The sequence below is a fragment of the Chamaea fasciata genome, unplaced genomic scaffold (genome assembly GCF_029207755.1).
Source record: "Chamaea fasciata isolate MVZ Bird 193981 ecotype frontalis unplaced genomic scaffold, bChaFas1.0.hap1 SCAF_30, whole genome shotgun sequence".
NCBI classification, from domain to species: Eukaryota; Metazoa; Chordata; class Aves; order Passeriformes; family Sylviidae; genus Chamaea; species Chamaea fasciata.
Genome location: NW_027094115.1, coordinates 80,575 through 104,158, shown reverse-complemented (window position 1 = coordinate 104,158; position 23,584 = coordinate 80,575). Strand labels below are relative to the sequence as shown.

General features: G+C 60.6%; 3 protein-coding genes across 4 annotated transcripts; all 3 read left to right on the top strand.

The window, feature by feature from the left end:
- Window positions 1–1,531: 1,531 nt before the first annotated feature.
- On the top strand, window positions 1,532–10,629 carry TGFA (transforming growth factor alpha). Of its 2 annotated transcripts, XM_066206237.1 has the most exons (7): window positions 1,581–1,612; window positions 1,828–1,896; window positions 4,468–4,521; window positions 7,070–7,184; window positions 9,263–9,412; window positions 9,959–10,071; window positions 10,538–10,629. In XM_066206237.1, exons 1-7 carry the CDS (start codon window positions 1,582–1,584, stop codon window positions 10,543–10,545), a joined length of 540 nt encoding a protein of 179 aa, XP_066062334.1. In that variant the 5' UTR covers window position 1,581; the 3' UTR covers window positions 10,546–10,629. The 2 variants fall into 2 exon arrangements, with proteins under 2 accessions (XP_066062335.1, XP_066062334.1); XM_066206238.1 differs by lacking the exon at window positions 1,828–1,896 and having other exon boundaries at window positions 1,532–1,612.
- A 2,620-nt stretch (window positions 10,630–13,249) lies between these two features.
- On the top strand, window positions 13,250–15,518 carry FAM136A (family with sequence similarity 136 member A). The gene is made up of 3 exons (XM_066206261.1): window positions 13,250–13,414; window positions 14,466–14,606; window positions 15,273–15,518. The coding sequence occupies exons 1-3, from the start codon at window positions 13,328–13,330 to the stop codon at window positions 15,459–15,461; spliced, it is 417 nt and encodes a 138-aa protein (XP_066062358.1). The 5' UTR covers window positions 13,250–13,327; the 3' UTR covers window positions 15,462–15,518.
- A 1,185-nt stretch (window positions 15,519–16,703) lies between these two features.
- On the top strand, window positions 16,704–23,518 carry LOC136302636 (prenylcysteine oxidase 1-like). The gene is made up of 6 exons (XM_066206098.1): window positions 16,704–18,390; window positions 19,263–19,469; window positions 20,152–20,326; window positions 20,664–20,875; window positions 21,015–21,167; window positions 21,531–23,518. The coding sequence occupies exons 1-6, from the start codon at window positions 18,198–18,200 to the stop codon at window positions 22,187–22,189; spliced, it is 1,599 nt and encodes a 532-aa protein (XP_066062195.1). The 5' UTR covers window positions 16,704–18,197; the 3' UTR covers window positions 22,190–23,518.
- Window positions 23,519–23,584: the final 66 nt, after the last annotated feature.

Here is a 23,584-nt window from a genome sequence, read left to right as displayed (position 1 = left end):
AGGGTGGGATCAGCAGATTTGGGGATGATCAAGGCTGGGTTTGGTGGGGTGCCCTGTGGATTTTGGGGTGACCAAATGTGGGATCAGGGGGGTGGGAACTCCATGGGTTTTGGGGCAACAAGGGTGGGCTCAGCAGAGTGGTGGCCCTGCAGGGTTTGGGGTGACAAGGGTGGGCTCAGCGGGGTGGTGGCCCTGCAGGGTTTGGGGTGACAAGGGTGGGCTCAGCAGGGTGGTGGCCCTGCAGGGTTTGGGGTGACCAAGGTGGGCTCAGCAGGGTGGTGGCCCTGCAGGGTTTGGGGTGACCAAGGTGGGATCAGCAGGGTGGTGGCCCTGCAGATTTCGGGATGACCAAGGCTGGGCTCAGCAGCAGCTGAGGATGACACAGGATGTGCTGGCAGGGGTTTGGTAATCCGGGAGTCCCGGGGGGGGCAGGGAGGGACATTGGGGGGGGCCCTGGTCTCTTCTGCCCCCCCTCCATGGGGGGGACACGGGCAGGGGGTGACACTGAGCTGGGGCCAAGGGCTCCCTGTGTGGGTGACACGGGTGTCCCCAGCCCCAAATTCAGCCCTGGAGGGGTGGGGTGGATCCCCTGGGGACCCCCGGGGCTGGGTCCCCACCGTGGGTGGCATCGGGGGAGTGGCAGTGACCGCACACAGGAGGGGCCATGGGGGTCCCGGGGGTGGCAGGGCCGGTTCTACAGGAGGTTTGGGGGTCCAGGGGGACTTGGGGGCTGCCGGGGGATTGATGGAGGTCTGTGGGTGGTGGGGTGGGGTCTTGGGTGGTCCATGGGCAGGGGGGTTGGGGGGATCCAGTGGTCTCTGGGGGTCTCGGGGGGGGCCAGGGGGAGTTCAGAGGACCTCGGGGGGGTCCCATGAGGGGGGGCCGGCGGGGGGGGGGGTCCCGTGGTGGAAGCCCGGGGGCTCCAGATGGTCCCAGGGGGGTCCCGGGGGGGTCTGGATGGTCCCTGAGGGGTCCGGGGGGTCCCGGGGTGTCCCGTGGGGACCCCGGGTGAGTGCCCGGCTGAGTCCGGACGATCCCGGCGGGGTGGTCCCGGATGGTCCCGGGGGGGAGTCTCGGGGGGAGGGTCGCGGGAGATCCCGGGGGGGTCCCGAGGGAGTTCCACGCGGGGTGGTCCCGTGGGGCTGAGTCCCGCAGGGTGTCCGGGGAGGGGACAGGGTGGTCCCGGGGGCGTGTCCCGGTGTCCCGGGGCTGTGTCCCTCCCTGGCCCCGGTGGTCCCGGGGCTGTGTCCCCGTGGTCCGGGGGCGTGTCTCGGTGTCCCGGGGCTGTGTCCCTCGCCGTCCCCGGGGGCGTGTCCCGGTGGTCCCGGGGCTGTGTCCCGGTGGTCCCGGGGCTGTGTCCCTCGCTGTCCCCGGGGGCGTGTCCCGGTGGTCCCGGGGGCGTGTCCCTCGCCGTCCCCGGGGCCCGGCGCTGCCCGCGCTGGCCCCGCCCCGGCCCGTGGGCCCCGCCCATTTCCGCCGGGCGGAGCCGCCCCTGGCCCCGCCGCGGCCCCGCCGCCGCCGCCGCCAGCGCCCGCCCGGCCCGGCCCGGCCCCGGCCCCGCTCCTCCGGTGCAGCCCCGCCATGGCGGGCGGCCCGGCCGCGCTCGCCCTCGGTACGTGCGGGGCTCGGGGGGCTCGGCCCGGGGGGCTCCGCGCCCCCGACCCCGGCCGGACACACCGGGGGGGCGGCAGAGCCCGGTGCCCGGGCCCCGGGAGGGCTCGGGGGGGGTTCCGCGGGCGGGTTGCGGCGGTCGGCTCCGTGCCTTGAGGGAAGGCGCTGAAAACCCCATTAAAAAAACCCCATTAAAAAAAAAACAAACCATAAAAGATCCCACGAGGATCCCCCGCGCGGGCGCTCCCCGAAGTTCGTTCCCTGTGGGAAAAGGCGCCGCGACGCGTGAGTACGGCCGCGGTCAGAGGCTTAATTAGGGCGGCTAATTAGGGCTGGGGGCTAATTAGCGCAGTGGGGAGGAGGAGGGGGGTGTGCCGGGGGAAGGGGACGCGGGGCGATGCCGGGACGGGACGGAGCGGTGCCGGGGATGCTCCCGCGGTGAAGATCCCGGTGCAGCGGGGCTGGCTTTGTCCCGCTGTCCCCGCCGCTGTCCCCCGGGCCCGCGGGGGGTTCTGTCCCGCTGGGAAAGCGGCGGTTCGGGAATGGGGGACCGGGGAGAAGCGGCCGGGCTCGGCCCCGGCCGTGTCCCGCTGCTCCGCCGGCGGTCCCCCGGGGCTCCGGCAGCCGTGTCCCCGTGTCCTCCTTCCGCGGATCGTCTACGGCTCCCCTTTTTTTTCCCCTCTTTTCTTCTCCCTTTTTTTCTCCCTCTTTTTTCTCCTTTTTTCCCTCCTTTTTTTCTCCCTTTTTTCCCTCCCTTTTTTTTTCTCCCTTTTTTTCCTCCCTTTTTTCCCTCCCTTCTTCTCCCTTTTTTCCTCCCCCCTTTTTTTCTCCTTTTTTTTTTCTTCTTCCTTCTTCTCCCCCCTTTTTTCTGCCCCCCCCTTTTTTTTTCTCCCATTTCTTTCTCCTTTTTTTTTTTTTTTTCGACCTTTTTTCTTCCTCCCTTTTATTTCTCCCGCTCCCGTGGCTGCGGGATCTCTCTCCGCCAGAGATTTCTCTCTCTCTCTCTCTCTCTCTCTTCCCCTCCTCTCTGGGCGCCCCAATCCCAGGAATTCCAGCCGGGACGGGATCCGGGTGGGATCGGGTGGGATCCCCGGCAGGTCCCCGGGGCAGATCCGGAGGGAAATCCTGAAACAGGGAACAAACCCCGGCGATACCAGAGTTTGGGAGTTTGGGAATTGGCGGGGTTGGAGCTGCTGAAAACGCCTTGGGAAGGTTTTGGGGAATCCTTTGGAGAGTTGGGGGGCTCCCGGGGCGGGGTGAGCTCCGGGGGGAGGGCTCGGCCTGCGGGGAGAGATTCCCGGAGATCTCCCGGATCCCGGGGATGGGATGGGGCTGGAAAGCCAGGCAGGGGTGGGTGCAGCCCCACTCCAGAAGTTGTGGGTGTGAATTGTCTGAGGGTCCGGGGAGCGTCCAGGAGGTGTCCAGGAGGTGTCATGGAGATGTCCAGGAGGTGTCCAGGTGTCTAGGGGGGTGTCTAGGGGGTGTCTAGGAGTGTCCAAAGGATGTCCAGGTGTTCAGGAGGTGTCCAGGAGGTGTCTGGTGTCCAGAAGGTGTCCAGGGGGTGTCCAGGAGGTGTCTGGTGTCCAAAAGGTGTCCAGGGGGTGTCCAGGAGGTGTCCAGGGGTGTCCAGGAGGTATCCGAGTGTCCAGGGGGTGTCCAGATGTCCAGGAGGGGTGTCAGTGTCCAGGGGGTGTCCAGGGGGTGTCCAGGTGTCCAGAAGATGTCCAGGGGGTGCCCAGGAGGTGTCCAGGAGATGTCCAGGGGGTGTCCGAGTGTCCAGGGGCTGTCCAGAGGCTGTCCAGGGGCTGTCCAGTGTCCCCACGCCAGCCCTGAGCATGGAAAACTCCCCAGAGGCCGGGATCAGGGATCAGGGTTGCCCGCCTGCCCAGGAGAGGATCTGGAATTCATGGGGGTTGGACACACACCCGTCCTGCCATCGGGATGAGCCGTTTCCCAAAAAACCAAAAAGTGGAGGCGCTTTTCCCAAAAAAACCCGGAATGGACAAAGCCCCGAGCCGGGAGAAACGGGGAAAGTTGGGGTGAGAGAGGATCCCTGAAGTTCTGGTGGATCCCTGAAGCTCCGGTGGATCCCTGAGGCTCTGGGTGGATCCCTGGTTTAATTTCCATGGGAGGAAAATCCCTGAGGTCTGCAAGGAAACCGGGGAAGCCACAGAGGATCCCTGAAGCCACGGAGGATCCCTGAATTCGTGGCGAATCCCCAAAGCCGTGGTGGACCCCTGATGCCATGGGGGATCCTTGGAGCTCTACTGGACCCCCAAAGCTGTGGTGGATCCCCAGAGCCCTGGGTGGATCCCTGAAGCTGCAGTGGATCCCTAAAGCCATGGAGGATCCCCAAAGTTCAGGTGGATCTCTGAAGCTGCAGTGGGTCCCTGGAGCTGTGGTGGATCCCTGAGGCTGTGAAGGATTCCTGCAGGTCCAAGTGGATCCCCAAAGCCCTGGGTGGATCCCCAAAGCCATGGGAGATCCCTGAGGCCGTGGGTGGATCCCTGAAGCCATGGGTGCATCCCTGGAGCTCTGGTAGATCCCCACAGCTCCAATGGATCCCTGGCTCTCGGGTGGATCCCCGCAGCTCCGGTGGCACCAGGATTTGCAGGACGTGCAGCCCCATGCTCCGTCTCCCTCCCGACACCTTTTCCGCAGGGACTTTTGGGTCAAATCCTGGGAAACCGGGTCAAATCCCAGGAAATTTGGGTCAAATCCCAGGAAATCGGGTCAAATCCTGGAACCCCTTCATCAAGTTTTTTGGCAATCCCAAACCCCCTCCCGGAGGTTTTTGGAGACCCCAAAGCCCCTCCTGGAGGTTTCTGGGCTGACCAGGTGTGTCCCTCCCCGCAGGTGTCCTGCTGGCCGCCTGCCACGCCCTGGACAACACCACGGCCGCCCGGAACGGTGAGTGCCCCGCCCGAATTCCGGGATGTTCCCGTCTTTTTGTGGGATAACGGAGCCCCGGGTGGGATCCTGGGCCCTGATCCCCCAGGGGAAAAATGGGCATGGTTTCCTGCCTCCCAAAAAAAGGAGTTGTGGTCCCAAAAAAAGAGGGTTTGGCCCCAAAAGGAAAAGGTTTGGCCCCAAAAGAAAGGGTTTCCCTTCAAAGAAAGGTTTTCCAGCCCTCAGAAAAAAGGGGTCCTGGTCCCCCCCCCAAAAAAAGCCAAGCCCAAAACGGTTTTAGCCCCAGAAGAAAGGGTTTCCAGCCCGAAAAGGAAAAGGTTTGGCCCCAAAAGAAAAAGTTTCCCCACAAGGAAAGGGTTTCCCTACAAGGAGAGGTTTTCTGGCCCCCCAAAATGAGAGGGTTTCCAGCCCCCCAAAAAAGGGTTTCTAGCCCTGAAAGAAAAGGTTTCTGGCCCCAGAAGGAAAGGGTTTTTCAGCCCCATGGGAGGTTCCCAGCCCCACAAGGAGAGAATTTCCAGCCCCACAGGAGGTCCCAGCCCCACAAGGAGAGGATTCCCAGCCCCACGGGAGGTCCCAGCCCCACAAGGAGAGGATTCCCAGCCCCACGGGAGGTCCCAGCCCCACAAGGAGAGGATTCCCAGCCCCACAGGAGGTCCCAGCCCTGCCCATTGTGCCCCTCGTGAATGGGCCCATTGACGCTCCCGGAGTCAGGCACGGCAGCTCCCGCTGGGGTCCTCCCCCCGAGGGTCCCTGCGCCGGGATTTGGGGGATTCCGCCCCTAAACTGGGGGGCAGGGACCCCTCCCACCACACAGCCCCGCTCCCTTCCCTTTGGGGCTGGAAATCCCTTCCCTTTGGGGCTAGAAATCCTTTTCCTTTTGGGGCTGGAAAATCCTTTCCTTTTGGGGCCAGAAACCCTTTTTTTGGTGGGGCTGGAAACGCTTTTTTGGGGGAGTCAGAAACCTTTTCCTTTCAGGGGCCAGAAACCCTTTCTTTTGGGGTTGGGAAATCTCCCTTTCGGGGTGGAAAAATGCTCAATGGCATTGCTCAGGAGCAAAGCCCCGTGGCACTCCTGTCACCCCGAGGGTGCTGGCAGCGCCTTTCCTGTGGATTTGTGCCCAAACGTCGTTTTGGGATGGGAAATCTCTCTTTTGGGGTGGGAAATCTCCCTTTTGGGGCTGGAAAAATCTCCTTTTGGGGTTGGAGGGAGCAAAGCCCTGTGGCATTCCTGTCACCCCAAAATGCTGGCAGCTCCTTTCCCGATGGATTTTGTGCCCAAACCTCATTTTGGGGTGGAAAAATCTCCCTTTGGGGTTGGAAAAAACTCCTTTTGGGGTGGAAAAGGGGATTTTCAATGGCATTGCTCAGGAGCAAAGCCCCGTGGCATTCCTGTCACCCTGAGGGTGCTGGCAGCTCCTTTCCCAATGGATTTGTGCCCAAACCTCATTTTGGGATGGGAAATCTCCCTTTTGGGGTAAAAAATCTCCTTTTTGGGGCCAGGGGGAGCAAAGCCCCGTGTCATTCCTGTCACCCCGAGGGTGCTGGCAGCTCCTTTCCCCATGGATTTGTGCCCATCCCAGGGGCTGCTCCGAGGGCACCCTGCAGGGACAGGGATAGATCCGTGGGGTGGGAGGAGGAGGAGGAGGAAGAAGAAGAGGCTGCAATGTGGGCGACAGCTGCGAGCGGAGCTGAACGGGAGCCAGGACACCCCAGGATGCACAATCCCATCCAGGGGCTTGGATTTCAGGGTTAAAACCCTAAAAGGGTGTTTTGGGGGATGATCCAGCAGCAGGGATCCGTGCTGTCCCGGGATAAACCCATCCCTGGGGACGGAGGTGTTGGGGTTTTCTCCTGGAGGGGATTCCAGCAGAGATTCCCACCCCAAAGCCCAGCTCCCGGCTTCCCCTGGGTGCTGCCATCAGCTCTGAGCCCTCCAAATGTCCCCGGAGCTGGGGACACGGGGATATCCCAATCCCGGTGACCCCGAGGGTGCCTCTCCCAGCGCTGGGGACACGGGGACATCCTGGTGTGAGCCACCCCAAGGACAACTCCAAGCTGGGGACACGGGGACATCCCAATCCCGGTGACCCCGAGGGTGCCTCTCCCCGCTCTGGGGACACGGGGACAGCCCAGCCCGAGCCCCCGCTGGCCCCGGACACGTCCCCACGACATCGCAGCCTTTCATCTCCCGCTCCGGTCTGGGGCCGCCATAAATCGCGGCCCCGGGAGCCGGGGGCGGCTTTGAAGCGCCGGCGGTCGGAAGTGGCTCCATCCCGGGATAATCCCGGAGCAGGATATTCCCTTCCCCAGGGATAATTCAAAGCAGCCCGGGGGGTTTAATGGGAAACAGGAGCCCGCCTTGAGCTGCCCCCTCCTCCCTGTTAAAGCTCCTTAGGGAATTCCTGAGGGATTATTGAAGCGGGACCCGCCTGGGCTCTTTGGGGTGGCGCGGCGATCCCCCCAAAAAAAACAAACCCTGGAGCGGAGTTGCCTCGCCCGGGTCCGGGATTGCCCAAAAACGCCGGGTTTCGCCCCGTTTCTGCCCGCAGCTCCGGTGGCGGCGGCGGTGAGGTCGCACTTCAACGAGTGCCCGGACTCGCACAGCCAGTTCTGCTTCCACGGCACCTGCCGCTTCCTGGTGCAGGAGGACAAACCGGCCTGCGTGTGAGTGCCCCGCGGGCCGGACACCCCAAACTGCGGGGATGGGGACACCCCAAAACTGCGGGGTGGGGACACCCCAAACTGCGGGGATGGGGACACCCCAAAACTGCGGGGTGGGGACACCCCAAACTGCGGGGATGGGAACACCCCAAAACTGCGGGGATGGGGACACCCCAAAACTGCGGGGATGGGAACACCCCAAAACTGCGGGGTGGGGACACCCCAAACTGCGGGGATGGGAACACCCCAAAACTGCGGGGTGGGGACACCCCAAACTGCGGGGATGGGGACACCCCAAACTGCGGGGGTGGGGTGCCGAGGACACCCCAAACTGCGGGGATGGGGACACCCCAAAACTGCGGGGATGGGGACACCCCAAACTGCGGGGATGGGGTGCTGGGGACACCCCAAACTGCGGGGATGGGGACACCCCAAAACTGCGGGGTGGGGACACCCCAAACTGCGGGGATGGGAACACCCCAAAACTGCGGGGATGGGGACACCCCAAAACTGCGGGGATGGGGACACCCCAAACTGCGGGGATGGGGACACCCCAAAACTGCGGGGATGGGGTGCTGGGGACACCCCAAACTGCGGGGATGGGGACACCCCAAACTGCGGGGATGGGGTGCCGGGGACACCCCAAAACTGCGGGGTGGGGACACCCCAAACTGCGGGGATGGGGACACCCCAAAACTGCGGGGATGGGGACACCCCAAACTGCGGGGATGGGGACACCCCAAAACTGCGGGGATGGGGTGCTGGGGACACCCCAAACTGCGGGAATGGGGACACCCCAAACTGCGGGGATGGGGTGCCGGGGACACCCCAAACTGCGGGGATGGGGACACCCCAAAACTGCGGGGATGGGGACACCCCAAAACTGCGGGGATGGGGTGCTGGGGACACCCCAAAACTGCGGGAATGGGGACACCCCAAACTGCGGGGATGGGGTGCTGGGGACACCCCAAACTTCGGGGATGGGGACACCCCAAAACTGCGGGGATGGGGTGCTGGGGACACCCCAAAACTGCGGGAATGGGGACACCCCAAACTGCGGGGATGGGGACACCCCAAACTGCGGGGATGGGGTGCTGGGGACACCCCAAACTTCGGGGATGGGGACACCCCAAACTGCGGGGCTGGAATCCTGGGGACACCCCAAACTGTGGGGCTGGGCTCCTGGGGATGCCCCGGACTACCAGCCTGGGGTCCTGGGGGTCCCAAAATTCTGGGTTCAGTGTCCTGGGGATCCCAAGCTCCGGGTTCAGTGTCCCAGGGTGATTCTGTTGTCCCTCCTGTGTGTCCCTATCCCTGGGTGACTCCTCTGTCCCTGTTCCCAGGGTGACTCCTTGTCCCCGCCATGTGTCCCAATCCAGGGGTGACTCCCTGTCCCTGTCCCTGCCACGTGTCCCTGTCCCAGGGTGACTCCTCTGTCCCTGTGCTGTGTCCCAATCCTGGGGTGACTCCCTGTACTCATGTGTCCCTGTCCCTGGGGTGACTCCCTGTCCCTGTTCCCATGTGTCCCTGTCCCAAGGTGACCCCACGTCCTTCAGGTGTCACTTGGGGTAGGTGGTGACACACTGTGAGCACTGCTCTGTGTCCCCAGGTGTCACTCAGGGTACGTGGGGACATGCTGTGAGCCCTGCCCTGTGTCCCCAGGTGTCCCCAGGTGTCACTCGGGGTAGGTGGGGACACGCTGTGAGCCCTGCTCTGTCCCCAGGTGTCCCCAGGTGTCACTCGGGGTACATGAGGACACACTGTGAGCACTGCTCTGTGTCCCCAGGTGTCCCCAGGTGTCACTCAGGGTACGTGGGGACACGCTGTGAGCCCTGCTCTGTGTCCCCAGGTGTCCCCAGGTGTCACTCGGGGTACATGAGGACACACTGTGAGCACTGCTCTGTGTCCCCAGGTGTCCCCAGGTGTCACTCAGGGTACATGGGGACACGCTGTGAGCACTGCTCTGTGTCCCCAGGTGTCACTCGGGGTACGTGGGGACACGCTGTGAGCCCTGCCCTGTGTCCCCAGGTGTCACTCGGGGTACGTGGGGACACGCTGTGAGCCCTGCCCTGTGTCCCCAGGTGTCACTCGGGGTACGTGGGGACACGCTGTGAGCACGCTGACCTGCTGGCCGTGGTGGCAGCCAACCAGAAGAAGCAGACCATCACGGCCCTGCTCGTGGTGGCCGTGGTGGCCTCGGCGCTGCTCGTCACCGTCTGTGTCCTGGTCCAGTGAGTGCCAGCCAGGGACTGCCCGGGGACATCCCGGAACAGGGGACCCCGACCCTGTCCTGTCCCCAACCCCTCCTCCGACCCTGTCCCTGTCCCAGCCCTATCCCCTGTCCCTGTCCCCTGTCCCTGTCCCCTGTCACTGTCCCCTGTCCCATGGCTGTCCGTGTCCCCTCAGCTGCTGCCGCCTGCGGAAGCGCTGTCCCCTGTCCCCTGTCCCTGTCCCCTGTCCCTGTCCCCTGTCCCTGTCCCTGTCCCCTGTCCCTGTCCCCTGTCCCATGGCTCTCCGTGTCCCCTCAGCTGCTGCCGCCTGCGGAAGCGCTGTCCCCTGTCCCTGTCCCCTGTCCCTGTCCCCTGTCCCATGGCTCTCCGTGTCCCCTCAGCTGCTGCCGCCTGCGGAAGCGCTGTCCCCTGTCCCCTGTCCCTGTCCCTGTCCCCTGTCCCATGGCTCTCCGTGTCCCCTCAGCTGCTGCCGCCTGCGGAAGCGCTGTCCCCTGTCCCCTGTCCCTGTCCCTGTCCCCTGTCCCATGGCTCTCCGTGTCCCCTCAGCTGCTGCCGCCTGCGGAAGCGCTGTCCCGGGTGGTGCCGTGAGCACGGAGCCGGCCAGGAGAAACCGGGGGGGCTGCTCAAGGGGGGCACGTCCTGCTGCCACAGCGAGACAGGTGAGGGACACCTGGGACAGGTGAGGGGACAGAGGGACGCCTGGGGGACAGGTGAGGGACACAGGGAGCACCTTGGGGGTGACAGGAGAAACCGGGGGGGCTGCTCAAGGGGGCAGGTCCTGCTGCCACAGAGAGACAGGTGAGGGGACAGGGGACACCTGGGGACACCTGGGACAGGTGGGGGACACAGGGGACACCTGAGGATGGGAGGCATATCCTGCTGGCACACCAAGACGGGTGAGGGGACACCTGAAACAGGTGAGGGGACACCTGGGACAGGTGAGGGGACACGTGGGGACACCTGGGACAGGTGAGGGGACACCTGAGACAGGTGAGGGGACACGTGGGGACACCTGGGACAGGTGAGGGACGCTGGGCGTTGTCCCTGCTGCTGTCACCTGCCAGCTGAGGCACAGGGGCCAGGTGACAGCCCGGGGTGTAACCTCTGCCGTTGCCATCCCCACAGGTGTGTGACAGACCCGGGACCACCTGGGGACACCCAGGGACCCGCCAGGACCAGCCCCGCTCCCCCCTCTCCTCTGCTTCCCATCCTTTTTGGGGCGTTTCCCCCTTTTCCCGTCGTTTTCCTGGTTTTTCCAAGGTTGTTTTTTTTTTTCCCTTTGGCTTCTTGGGGTCGTTTTTTCCCGGATTTTCACCCTCCCAAAATATTTGGGTTTTAAACCAAACCCCCCCAGCCAGGATGAGGCTTTATTTTTCTACAGAGGAACAAAAAAAGAAAAACACAAAAAAATCCCCCTCGGCCCCGGCTGATTTTTGGGGACAAATCCCAGCTTTTTATTAATAATAAATGAACTTAAATCCCAGGAAACCTCCTCGGGCTGGAGCTCCAACCTCTGGCATGGCCTTAATTTCCCCCCTTAGTCCTTCCTCGTAACCAACCCGGAGCTTTTCCCTCTGTTTTGGGGTTGTTTTGGGGGATTTTTGGGGTTTGTTTTTGGGTTTGTTTTTTTTTTTTTTTTTAAAGTCATGGTTACTCTCATGTCTTCTGTATATGTTGCACTGAAAGTTAATATTTAATGTTTTAATTTATTTCGCGTGGTTTAAATTAATTTTGATTCCTATAAAGATGTTCTTGTCATCGCCTGGTCTTGAGTTTGTTTTTTGGGTTATTTGTGGGGGGGTTTTTTTCCCATCCTAATGACCTGGGTTAGAGTTACTGAAGTGGTGTAAAACGCTTTTTTTTTTTTCCCCAGAAAATTCGTGGTTTGGGGTTTTTTTGGGGGAGGATATTTGGGAAGGAGATGCTGGATCCCGTGGCCGGGATTGGGGGGAATGTTCCCAGGGGTGGCTGAGCCCGAATTTCCCATGTTTTCACCCCAAATTTTCAATCCATGATGCCCCAATGATGGATTCAGCCCCATTATTGCATCCCAAATTTCCAATCCCCGATGCTCCAGTGATGGACTCAGCCCCATTTTCCCATGATTTCATCCCAAATTTTGAAGCCCAAGGTCCCGGTTTTGGACTCAGCCCCATTCTCCCAGAATTTCATCCCAAATTTCCAATCCCCGATGCTCCAGTGATGAACTCAGCCCCATTTTCCCATGATTTCATCCCAAATTTCCAATCCCCGATGCCCCAGTTTTGGGCTCAGCCCCATTTTCCCATTCTGGGGCACGTTTGGGGCGGTTTTGGGCCAATTCCCAGCAGTTTTGGGGCAGTTCCTGGAGATTTGGGGAGAGTTTTTGGATGGGCCAGGGTGGTTTTGGGGCGATTCTCAGCGCTTTGGGGTAAATCCTGGCAGTTTTGGGGCAGTCCCGGCGTGTTTGGGGGCGATTCTCAGCGGGTTTGGGACAAGTCCCGGCAGTTTTGTGGGGCTTCTCAGCAGTTTTGAGGCGGGTTTGGGGCGATTCCCGTCAGGTTTGGGTTGATTTGGGACGCTTTGGGGTTTCCTTGCAGTTTTGGGACAATTTCCCTCAGGTTTGGGACGATTCCCCGCGGGTTTGGGGGCGCTTTTGGGGCGATTCTCCTCAGTTTTGGGGTGGTTTGGGGTGCTTTCAGTTTCCCAGGAGCTTTGGGGCGGGTTTGGGACGATGCCCGGCGGGTTTGGGGCCGTTCCCGGAGACTTCGGGGCGAGTTTTGGGGCGGTTCCCGACGGTTTTGGGACGATTCCCCTCAGGTTTGGGGCAGTTCCCCTCAGGTTTTCGGGCGGGTTTTGGGGCGGTTCCTGTCATGTTTGGGGCAGGTTTTAGGGTGGGTTTTTTGGGGGTATCTGTCAGGTCTTTGGGGCAGCCTTTAGGGCAGGTTTGGGGCGGGTTTTGGGGCGGTTCCCCTCAGGCTCCGGGAGGGTTTTAGGGCGGTTCCCGGCAGGTTTGGGGCGGATTTTAGGGCGAGATTTAGGGCGGGTTTTAGCGTGTGATTTAGGGCGGGTTTTAGGGCGGCTCTGGGGCGGTTCTGAGGCGGGTTTTAGGGCGGTTCTGAGGCGGGTTTTAGGGCGGTTCTGAGGCGGGTTTCAGGCCGCCCCGGGGCGGGTTTCAGGGCGGGTTTTGGGGCGGGTTTTGGGGCGGGTTTAGCCCGGATTCAGCCCGGTCCCAGCGCGGGTTTTGGGGCGGGTTCAGGGCGGGTTCAGGGCGGGTTTAGGGCGGGTTCAGGGCGGGTTCAGGGCGGGTTTTGGGGCGGGTTTTGGGGCGGGTTTTGGGCGGTTTCAGCCCGGATTCAGCCCGGTCCCAGCGCGGGGTGAGGTCGGGCCGGGGCGGGTTCAGGGCGGGTTTTGGGGCGGGTTTTGGGGCGGGTTTTGGGCGGGTTTAGGGCGGGTTCAGGGCGGGTTTAGGGCGGGTTTAGGGCGGGTTCAGGGCCGTTGCAGCCCGGATTCAGCCCGGATTCAGCCCGGTCCCGGCGCGGGGTGAGGCCGGGCCGGGGCGGGTTTGGGGCGGGTTTAGGGCGGGTTCAGGGCGGGTTTTGGGGCGGGTTTTGGGGCGGGTTTAGGGCGGGTTCAGGGCGGGTTTTGGGGCGGGTTTTGGGGCGGGTTTTGGGCGGTTTCAGCCCGGATTCAGCCCGGTCCCGGCGCGGGGTGAGGCCGGGCCGGGGCGGGTTTTGGGGCGGGTTTTGGGGCGGGTTTAGGGCGGGTTCAGGGCGGGTTTTGGGGCGGGTTTTGGGGCGGGTTTTGGGGCGGGTTTAGGGCGGGTTCAGGGCGGGTTTAGGGCGGGTTTAGGGCGGGTTCAGGGCCGTTTCAGCCCGGATTCAGCCCGGATTCAGCCCGGTCACAGCGCGGGGCGGGCCCGCGCCGTGCGGGCCCATGGCGGAGGCGGCGCAGGGCCGGGTGCAGGCCGCGGTGGAGAGCGCCGTGCAGGGCCTGGAGCGGGAGCAGATCCGCGCCATGCAGGTACCGGGACAGCACGGGACACCGCGGGGACACCGCGGGGACACCGCGGGGACACCGCGGGGACAGCAGGGGACACGCGGGGACGGGTCTGGGCGCGTCCCGGGGCTGCTGCACACACACACACACACACACACACACACACAGAGACACGTGGGTGCCCCGGGCAGCGCCGGGACCGGCCCTGAGACCCCCCAATTCACTGAGATCCCCCCACGCACACCCTGAGACCCCCCAGTTCTCTGTGAACCCCTATGCACACCCCGTGACCCCCCCCCGATTTGCTGTGACCACCCCTAATTCACTGAGACGACCCCCCCATACATACCCTGAGACCCCCCCCGAGTTCACTGAGACCCCCAGGACAACCCTGAAGCCCCCCTGAATCCCTGCACACCCCCAGGGCACGTCCTGCGTCCCCTAAAAACACCCTGTGCCCCCCAACATTTCCTATGTCTGCTAAATACACCCTGTGCCCTCCCTAAATAAATTGCGCCCCCCCAGTTCATCTCCTGTGCCCCCCAACATTTTCTGTGTCCCCTAAATACACCGTGCCCCCCAAATACACTCTGTGCCCCCCCAGTACACTCCGTGTCCCCAGGGTGCCTGTTCACCCCTGTCCTGTGTCCCCAGGGTGCCCTCCATCTCCTGGTGTCCCCAGGGTCTCTGTGTGACCCTGTCCCTGGTGTCCCCAGTGTCCCCTGTGACCCCCTGTCCCCCATGTCCCCATGTGACTCTGTGACCCCCCTGTGCCCCAGTGTCCCCAGGGTACCCCTGTTCCCCATGTCCCCAGGGCGCCCTGGGACCTTGTCCCCATGTCCCTGTGACCCTGTCCCATGTCCCCCAGTGTCCCAGTGTCCCCAGTGTCTCTGTGACCCTGTCCCCATGTCCCCCAGTGTCCCAGTCCCAGTGTCCCCAGTGTCTCTGTGACCCTGTCCCGTGTCCCCAGGGCGCCATGTGACACCCTCTGTCCCAGTGACCTATCCCGTGTCCCCAGTGACACCCCGTGTCCCCAGGGTGCCCAGTGACACCCCGTGTCCCCTGGTGTCCCCAGGGCGCCATGTTCCGCTGCAGCGCTCGGTGCTGCGAGGATGCGGCGGCCTCGATGCAGGAGGTGCAGCGCTGCATCGAGCGCTGCCACGCGCCCCTGGCCCGCGCCCAGGCCATCGTCACCGCCGAGCTCGAGCACTTCCAGGTGAGCACAGCCCCGGGACCCCCGGGGACAGCCCCGGGACCCTGGGCAGGACCTGAGCCCAAATCCCTGCAACCCTGCTGCACATCCTGTGCCCCTAAATCCACCCTGTGCCTCCTAAACACATCCTGTGCCCCGCAGTCCATCCCCTGTGCCCCCATTCCCCCTGTCCCCCCATCCCCGCTGACCAACTGTCCCCCCTGTCCCCATCCCCACTGAGCTCACTGTCCCCCCTGTGACCACACTGTCCCCCTGTCCCCATGCCCACTGAGCTCACTGTCCCCCCTGTGACCACACTGTCCCCCTGTCCCCATCCCCACTGAGCTCAGTCCCCCCTGTGACCACTCTGTCCCCCTGTCCCCATGCCCACTGAGCTCACTGTCCCCCCTGTGACCACACTGTCCCCCTGTCCCCATGCCCACTGAGCTCACTGTCCCCCCTGTGACCGACTGTCCCCCCTGTCCCCATGCCCACTGAGCTCACTGTCCCCCCTGTGACCACACTGTCCCCCTGTCCCCATGCCCACTGAGCTCACTGTCCCCCCTGTGACCACACTGTCCCCCTGTCCCCATGCCCACTGAGCTCACTGTCCCCCCTGTGACCACAACTGTCCCCCTGTCCCCATGCCCACTGAGCTCACTGTCCCCCCTGTGACCACACCGTCCCCAGGACCGGCTGAGCCGGTGCTCGCTGCAGTGCTCGGACCAGGCCAAGGACGCTCTGGACTCGGGGGGCTCGGAGCCGCGCGTGCGGGGCCAGCTGGACGCCTGCCTGGCCACCTGCGGGGACCAGCACCTGCGCCTCGTGCCCGCCATGGCCAAGAAGATGCGGGACGGGCTGGCCAACATCCAGCAGTGACAGCAGGGACAGCCCCGGGGACACCCCCCCGAGCTCATTAAAGGCGCCTCCCACCAACAGCGGGTGCTGCAGGGGGACAGGGGGACCGGGGGGGTGATGGGGGACAATGGGGGAGAACTGAGGGGCGATGGGGGAGAATAGGGGGGCACTGGGGGTGATGGGGGGCACTGGGTAATGTAGGGTACTCTAGGTGATGGGGGCACTGAGGACCACTGGGGGTGATGGTTTTCTATTGCCCCCAAAAACCACTAGGGTGGTAATGGGGGGCAATAGAGGGACTCTGGGGGGGGTGATGGGAGGCACTGGAGGAGCTGGAGGTGATGGTGTGGGTGGTAAGGGGGCATTGGGGGTGTTTGGGAGCAATGGGAAGGTGATAGAGTCACTGGGGATGATGGGGTGCCTGCTGAGGGGACACTGGAGGGTGATGGGGTGGGCGATGAGGGGACACTGCAGGTAAGGGGGGACACTGGGAGTGATGCTTGGGCACAGTGGGGGGAGCCAGGTCTGCGCTGTGCAAGGCTTGGGGTGTGCCCAGCGTGTGTGTGCAAGGGACAGGGTGACCCCGTGCGTGTGCAGCGTGTGCGGCGGGTCCCTGAGGTGACCCCGGGCCATGCGCACCTACACACACACGGACACGCGCAGACGCACACACGTGTGCACCTGTTGACACACTCAAGCACAACACGTGCGCACACGCGCCGCACCCGCTGGCGGCCATACCGCCGTACCTCCCCCTGTGGCCGCGCACTCCCCACACCGCCCCCTGCTTTCCCCCTCTACTATTCCGCTAACGTCCCGCGGCTGCGCCGCTACTCGGGTGAGCGCGGTAGCGCTCCGCGGGCCGCCATTGGCTGCCGAGGCGGCGCGCGGGGAGGTGCGCGCGGCTGCCATTGGCTGGGGCGAGGAGACGTACGGCGCGCTGACGTCAGAGCGGGGCGGGGTGAGGAGATGCGCTGGGTGTGTTTGGGGGCACGGGGAATGGATTGGGAGCACACGGTGTGTTTGGGGGGCACGGGGAATGGATTGGGGTCACACGGTGTGTTTGGGGGGCACGGGGAATGGATTGGGGGCACACGGTGTGTTTGGGGGGCACGGGGAATGGATTGGGGGCACACGGTGTGTTTGGGGGGCACGGGGAATGGATTGGGGGCACACGGTGTGTTTGGGGGGCACGGGGAATGGATTGGGGGCACACGGTGTGTTTGGGGGGCACGGGGAATGGATGGGGGGCACGGTGCATTTAGGGGGCACAGGGAATGGATTTAGGGGGCACAGGACAGGGATTGGGGGGCTCAGGTCCTGCCCAGGGTCCCGGTGCTGTCCCGGGGCGTTTGAAATGAAGGAGTTTAAGATTATGGGATATAAAAATGAAAGAATTGGAGGTCAAGTCACAGTAGGAAAGGGACATCAGGAACGGGGCACCGGGGTGGGGGAATAAAGTTTATAAAATACAGGGACTAGGAGAAAGATTACTAAAATAAAGGAATTAAAATAAATTAATTTAAAAACATTAACTAAAGGGATTTAAAATGAAGGGTTTAAAAATGAAATGATCAAAAGTGAAGGGTTTAAAAGCAGGTTGAAAAGGTTCATGTGGGGACCGGGAACAGAGGCTTTGGGGTGGGGGGAAATAGAAGTAAAGTAATTAAAGTAGCTAAAAATAAAGGCGTTTAAACGAAAGGAATTTAAAACGAAGGCGTTAAAAATAAAATAATGTGGGAAACTGAAGTTCACTCTTAGAATGTTTTCCAGAAGTTTAATAAGGGAATAAAAAAAGGAGAGTGTCCAGCGCTGGGGTGTTCCTGGCTATCAGTACCTTGTACGTTAAGGCAGTGTTATCTCTACACTGTTATTTTACTGAGGTACGTACATATTTCGTAAGTTTTATGCATTATTCAAACATTCTTGGTAGCTTTTGATGTTGTAGAAACTTCCCTTTGTTTTGGTTTTCCACTCTGACTTATCTACGCGACATCCTGCAGATCAGGTCGGTGTACTTAATTCCTTCTCGTGGCTTCAGTTTGTTGTTTCACACTTCCCTGATAACGAGGAATTAACAAGTTCTTCTCTAATTCTTCTCCGGTGCTCTGGTTTGTGTCACGGTTATCAGAGAGGGCAGTCAGTAGATGTGGGAAACAACTTAATTGCTCTATACAGTTTTCTCGCTTACATAGAAATATTTTAACATATTTTGCTAAAGCCTACAGTGCAATACGTTCATCGCGCAATTATTTTTATACGCTATAAAGCGTATACATCAACATAATATATTCATCACACTACTACTTCCATGGGCTATACGGTGCATACTTGAAATGCGAAATCAAGTTTTATTAGCAAGCAGATAAAAGGGGTTATTAATTGCGCTATATTAAAATCAGTAGCATGTAAAGGCCAATACACAAATGCGAAAGCCAATATAGTGGGGTCGTTTTCAAGAAATAATTAAAAGTGAGGGATTAAAAGCAAAGGAGTTAAAAGTACAGGGATTAAAAGGAAAAATTAAAATAATTTTTAAAAATAATTTTATATTAAAAAATTTTAAAATATTAAAAATAATTGAAAGTAAAGGGTGAAAAGGTACATGTGGGCACCGAGAACGGGGGCACCGTCTACAGGGGCGGGAAAATTAAAACAAAGGGGTTAAACTAAAGTAATTAAAAGAAAAGGAAAGGAAGTAAAAGAAAGGACTTTGGAACTGAGGATGAAGAAATCCAAAGGGGCGCTAAAAGATCCATGCGCCGCCGGCGGATCGAAGCGGGGCCGCGCTGCCGGCCCGCCCATCGCCCTGCGCCCTTCTCCGGCGCCATGCCGGGCCTCCGCTGCCTCCTCCCGCCGCCGCCGCCGCCGCCGCTGCTGCTGCTGCTGCTGCTGCTGGCCGCGCTCTGCCCGCCCGCCCGCAGCCTCCGACATGGGCCCGCCAGGATCGGTGCGCCGGGGGACACACGGGGACACGGACACCCCGCCGGGGACGGCACTGTGGGGCGGAGGGCGGCTCTCTGGGACGGGGAAAGCTGAGCGGGGAATCTCGTAAGGGGATCTGGCCCAGGGGCCGGGGCCCGGTGTCCCTTGCAGGGATCTCACAGGGGAGACTGTCAGCGGATGAGTGAGGGGCGGGGGGTGCCAGGGGGATCCTTTGAGGGGATCTGTGAGGAAGGTGTCAGGGGAGGATCCATTAAGGGGATTTATGTGGGTCAGGGAGTATTGCAGGCTGTCCCTTGAGGGATCTAACTGTGGGGGACCCATGAGGGATCTGTGAGGGGCAGGGGATTGTGAGTGGGATCCTTTGAGGGGGTCTGTGAGAAAGGTGTGAGGGGGAACCCCTCAAGGTCCCTGAAGGTCAGGGGGGGCCATGAGAGGAACTTTGAGGGACAGGGGATATGAGGGGGGGTCTCTTGAAGGGATCCCTTGGTCACGGGGCCTGGGAGGGATCTTTGAGGGGCAGGGAGTATGGGGGGGGGGTATGCCTTGAGAGATCTGTGCGGGGATGTCCCGTGAGGGGATCTGTCAATGAGGGGGTGTCCCATGAGGGGTGTGTCATGGGGCCGCGAGGAATCTGCGAGGGGGTTCCCGTGAGGGATCTGTCATGGGGTGTCCTGTAAGGGGATCCGTCATGGGGCCGTGAGGGATCTGTCATGGGTGTCCCGTGAGGGATCTGTCAGTGAGGGGGTTCCCGTGAGGGATCTGTCATGGGTGTCCCGTGAGGGGACGTGTCACGGGCCGTGAGGGACCGGCGAGGGGCAGGGGCTGTGCCCCGGGGGCTCCCGGCGCTCTCAAGGTGACCGCGCCGCCTTCTCGCAGCCGTGGTGGGCGGCGGCATCGGCGGCTCGGCCGCCGCCTATTTCCTGCGGCAGAAGTTCGGGCCCGGCGTGCAGCTGCACGTGCTGGAGAAGGCGGCGCTGGGCGGGCGGCTGCACACGCTGGACGTGGAGGGGGCCGCCTACGAGGCCGGGGGCTCCGTCATCCACCCCCTCAACCTGCACATGAAGCATTTTGTCAAGGAGCTGGGTGAGCACGGGCCCCCCACCCCGCTGTCTCCATGTCCCAAAATTGTCCCAAAACTATCCCCCTGGGGTGCTCTGGGGCCGCTCTGCTGGGGGAAATCCCTCAAAACAGCAAGGTTTGGTAGCCCCTTATCCATGCCCAGCAGCCCTCATATCCTGCTCCAGTGGTCTCCCTTCTTTTCCAGTAACCTCCATATCCTTCCCCAGTAGGCCCTCACATCCTTCCCCAATAGCCCGCCCTTCTTTTCCCAGTATTGCCCCATGTCCTTCCCCAATAGTTCCCCTTCTTGTCCCAATATCCTCCCCATATAGTTCCCTAGTAATCACCTTTCTCCAATATCCCTCCCCCACAGGCCACTTTCCTCCCCAAGTAGCCCCCATCACCTCCCCCATGCCCCCTGTGGTACCCCAGCCCCACTCCAGGCAAAGGAAACCCATATCCCAATGGGAATGGTCCTGCCCCTCCCCACAGGTGACCCACTGATGGCATCATAAAGGTCCAAAATTCACCTCCAATCACTCCCTGGCCCACGGTCAAGGGCTAATTCCCCTTTCCATGCCTTGGGACTCCGATCTTCAATCACTCACTCTTGTCAGCACAAAGCCAGGTTATCTCAGGAAGTTAAAATTGAGGTGGAATAACTCTACCTTTCCCTAAATTACCTTTTTCCCTCCTTTTCCCAAAGGTCTTTCAACCACCACAGTCCAGGGCAACCCTGCGGGCTTTTACAATGGGGAGGAATTTGTGTTTGAGGAGAGCAGCTGGTCCTTCCTCAACCACCCCAAGCTGCTCTGGCACTACGGCTTCAACCCCTTGCGCATGTCCACGTGGGTGGAGGACATCCTGGACAAGTTCATGAGGTGGGTTGGGGCCCTGAGGGGGGAAAACTGGGAAAGGACCTTAAAAACACCTCATTCCATGGGCAGGGACACCTTCCACTGTCCCAGGTTGCTCCAAGCTCCGTCCAGCCTGGCCTTGGACACTTGCAGGGATGGGGCAGCCGCAGCTTCTGTGGGGAAACTGCCAGGGCCTCTCCACCCTCATAAAAATCCCCAATACCCAACCACAACCTGCCCCTTTGTGCTGCCCCTCCAGGCCCTTGTCCTGCTGCTCCCACGGAGCCGCCCCACGAGATCCCCGCAGCTCCCAGGGCCGCAGAGCTCGTTAACAGAGACAATTTCTTGTCTGCAATTAAAGGATCTACCGGTACCAGATGCACGACTACGCCTTCAGCAGCAACGAGCGCCTGCTGCACGCCCTGGGGGGCAACGACTTCATGCAGCTGCTCAACCAGACCATTGACGAGGCCATGCAGAAAGCAGGATTCTCCCAGAAATTCATCAACGAGGTGGTTTGTCCAACCATGAGGTTTGCTTACGGCCAAGGAGGCAAGGTCAATGGCCTTGTAGGTGAGTGGTTGGAGGCAGCCTCCCATCCTGTTGGGGTGGTGGTGGTCCTGCTCTGTCCCAAAGGGTTGTTGATCCCCCCCGATTTTGCAGTTGGTTTTTTCCGTGTTTCTCTGCTCTGACAGCTGTGGTTTCCTTGCAGGAGCTGTGTCCATGGCCTGGATACAGTCTGGCCTTTGGTCCGTGAAAGGAGGGAACAAACTTGTCTGCTCCGGCCTCATCTACTCCTCCAAGGCCGAGGTTATCCCGGGAACAGTCGTGTCCATAGAGCCCAAAACCAGACCCAGCCGTGGCGGTGAGTGGGGCTGGAGTTCCCGTCAGTGGGGAGGGCGTGGGGACACTGGAGACCAACCTCGGCCCCTTGGGGGTTTCACAATGACAATTCCTCCCTGGGAGGCTGGGGAGGGGCTGGGATGGAATTCCCGGAGAATCTCCTGGATCCTGGATCCCTGGAAGTGTCCAAGGCCAGGTAGGACGGGGCTTGGATAGAGGAGGGTGTCCCTGCTATGGAACTGGATGGGCTTTGAGATCCCTTCCAACCCAAACCATTCCACGATTCCATGAGAACAGGGCTCAAAACCCAGCTGAATGTTGAAATGCCAGGGACACTCAGGATTCCCTCCCAGCATGGTCAGGATAACTGAGCTGTTCTCCGCAGGGGACCCGGGGAAGGTCTACGAGGTCACCTACAACACGTCCTCGGGGCTGACAGGGGACACCTACGACATCGTGCTCATCGCGGCCCCGCTCGGCCGCAAGTTGGCCAACATCACCTTCCGCAACTTCGACCCTCCCATCCCGGAATTCCCAAATCCCTACCAACAGATCTTCACCACCTTGGTGCAAGGGCGCTTGAACGCCTCCTTCTTTGGCTACCACGACCCCCAGGCTTTTAACTTCAGGTCAATTTTCACCACAGACAACCCCAAACTGTTCATCAACAGCGTGAACATAGAGCCCCCCACAGGGGACACGGACACGGGCAGGAAGCTGCCGTTGCACTCTGATGTCTGGAAGGTGTTTTCCAATGAAGAGCTGACCAAGGAGCAGCTGAACCTGCTCTTCTCCTCCTACGACTCGGTGAAGGTGAAGCCGTGGCTGGCGTACCCCGAGTACAGCGCTCCCGAGAGGTTTCCTCCCCTGGTCCTGCACGAGCAGCTGTACTACCTGAACGGGCTGGAGCGCGCGGCCAGCGCCATGGAGATGAGCGCCATCGCCGCCCGCAACGCCGCCCTGCTCGCCTTCCACCGCTGGCACGGCCACAGCGCCAGCATCGACCAGGAGGACCTGCACGAGAAGCTCAAGACGGAGCTCTGAGAGCCCCCGGGGCTTAATTAGCACTAATGAACTCCGTGCTTCGCCCCTCTGAGGAGGTGTTTTGTAGGATCATCGGGTCCGTAAAGTAGGAAGACTCAAGATGATCAAGACCTTCAAGATTAAGACCTTCCAGACAGCCACTTAACAGCCAAGTAATTAACACTAATGAACTCCATGCTTTGCCCCTCCAAGGAGGTGTTTCATAGGATCATGGGATCCCTAAATCTTAAAGACTTTCAAGATGATCAAGACCTTCAAGATCAAGATCATCAAGATCTTCAAGGTCTTCAAGACCATCAAAACCTTCATGATCTTGAAGATCTTCAAGACCGTCAAGACCTTCAAGTCGTCTTAATTATCATTTATGAACTCAGTACTTTGCCCCTCCAGGGAGGTGTTTCATAGGATCATGAGATCCTTAAAGTTGGAAGACCTTCAAGATGATCAAGACCTTCAAGATCATCAAGACCATCAAAGACCCTCAAGACCGTCACGACCTTCAAGATGCCGTAACTAACATTAATGAACTCTCTACTTCACTGCTCCAAGGAGGTGTTTCATGGGATCCTTAAGGTTGGAAGGTCTTCAAGATGATCAAGACCTTTAAGATCTTCAAGACCTTCAAGATGCCGTAATTAACTCTAATGAACTCCGTGCTTCGCCCCACCAAGGAGGTGTCTCATGGGATTGTGGGATCCTTAAGGCTGGAAGAGCTTCAAGACCAGCAATATGATCAAGACCTCCTAGATCATCAAGAGCCTCAAGGTCATCAAGACCTTCAATCCCAACCGTCAGCCCACCCACGTTCACGTTAACGATGTCCTCAAGCGCCGAGTCCGTGCGTCGTCTGGACACTTCAGGGATGGTGACTCCAGCCCCGACCCAGGCTGGACAGCCCTTCCTCCCCTGACAAAATTCTTCCCAATGTCTCATCTGGACCTGTCCCGGCCCCACCTGGAAGCTCTTTGGCCAACTCAGGAGGGAGCAGGAGCAGGGAAACGTTCCCAAGTGAGCCGGGACATTTTCCTCAGGCGGATTCCTCAGTTTCCCTCCAACTCCGTGAGTTATCCCTGTCTGAGATCAGGGAATTCATTCCAAGTGCCGCACTGACCCCAAAAGTGCCCTCCAGCTGGGAATGTCCCCTCCCTGGCTGTCCATCCCCCTGCCCCAGCTTTTCCAAAGGGGCTGCCCAGGAATTATTGCTCAGGGTGGGAACTGGGGGAACGGGGTACTGGGAGCTGCCAGAATGGGTGGGAAAGAGGAAAAACCACCCGTACCCATCGCTGTGGTGAGGCATGAAGGAGTTAATAAAGAAGTTTTAAATCCTGAGCGTTTTTGAGGAGAAAATCACCAAAAGTAGCACAAATTTAACGCCCACTGCAAAAAATTAACATT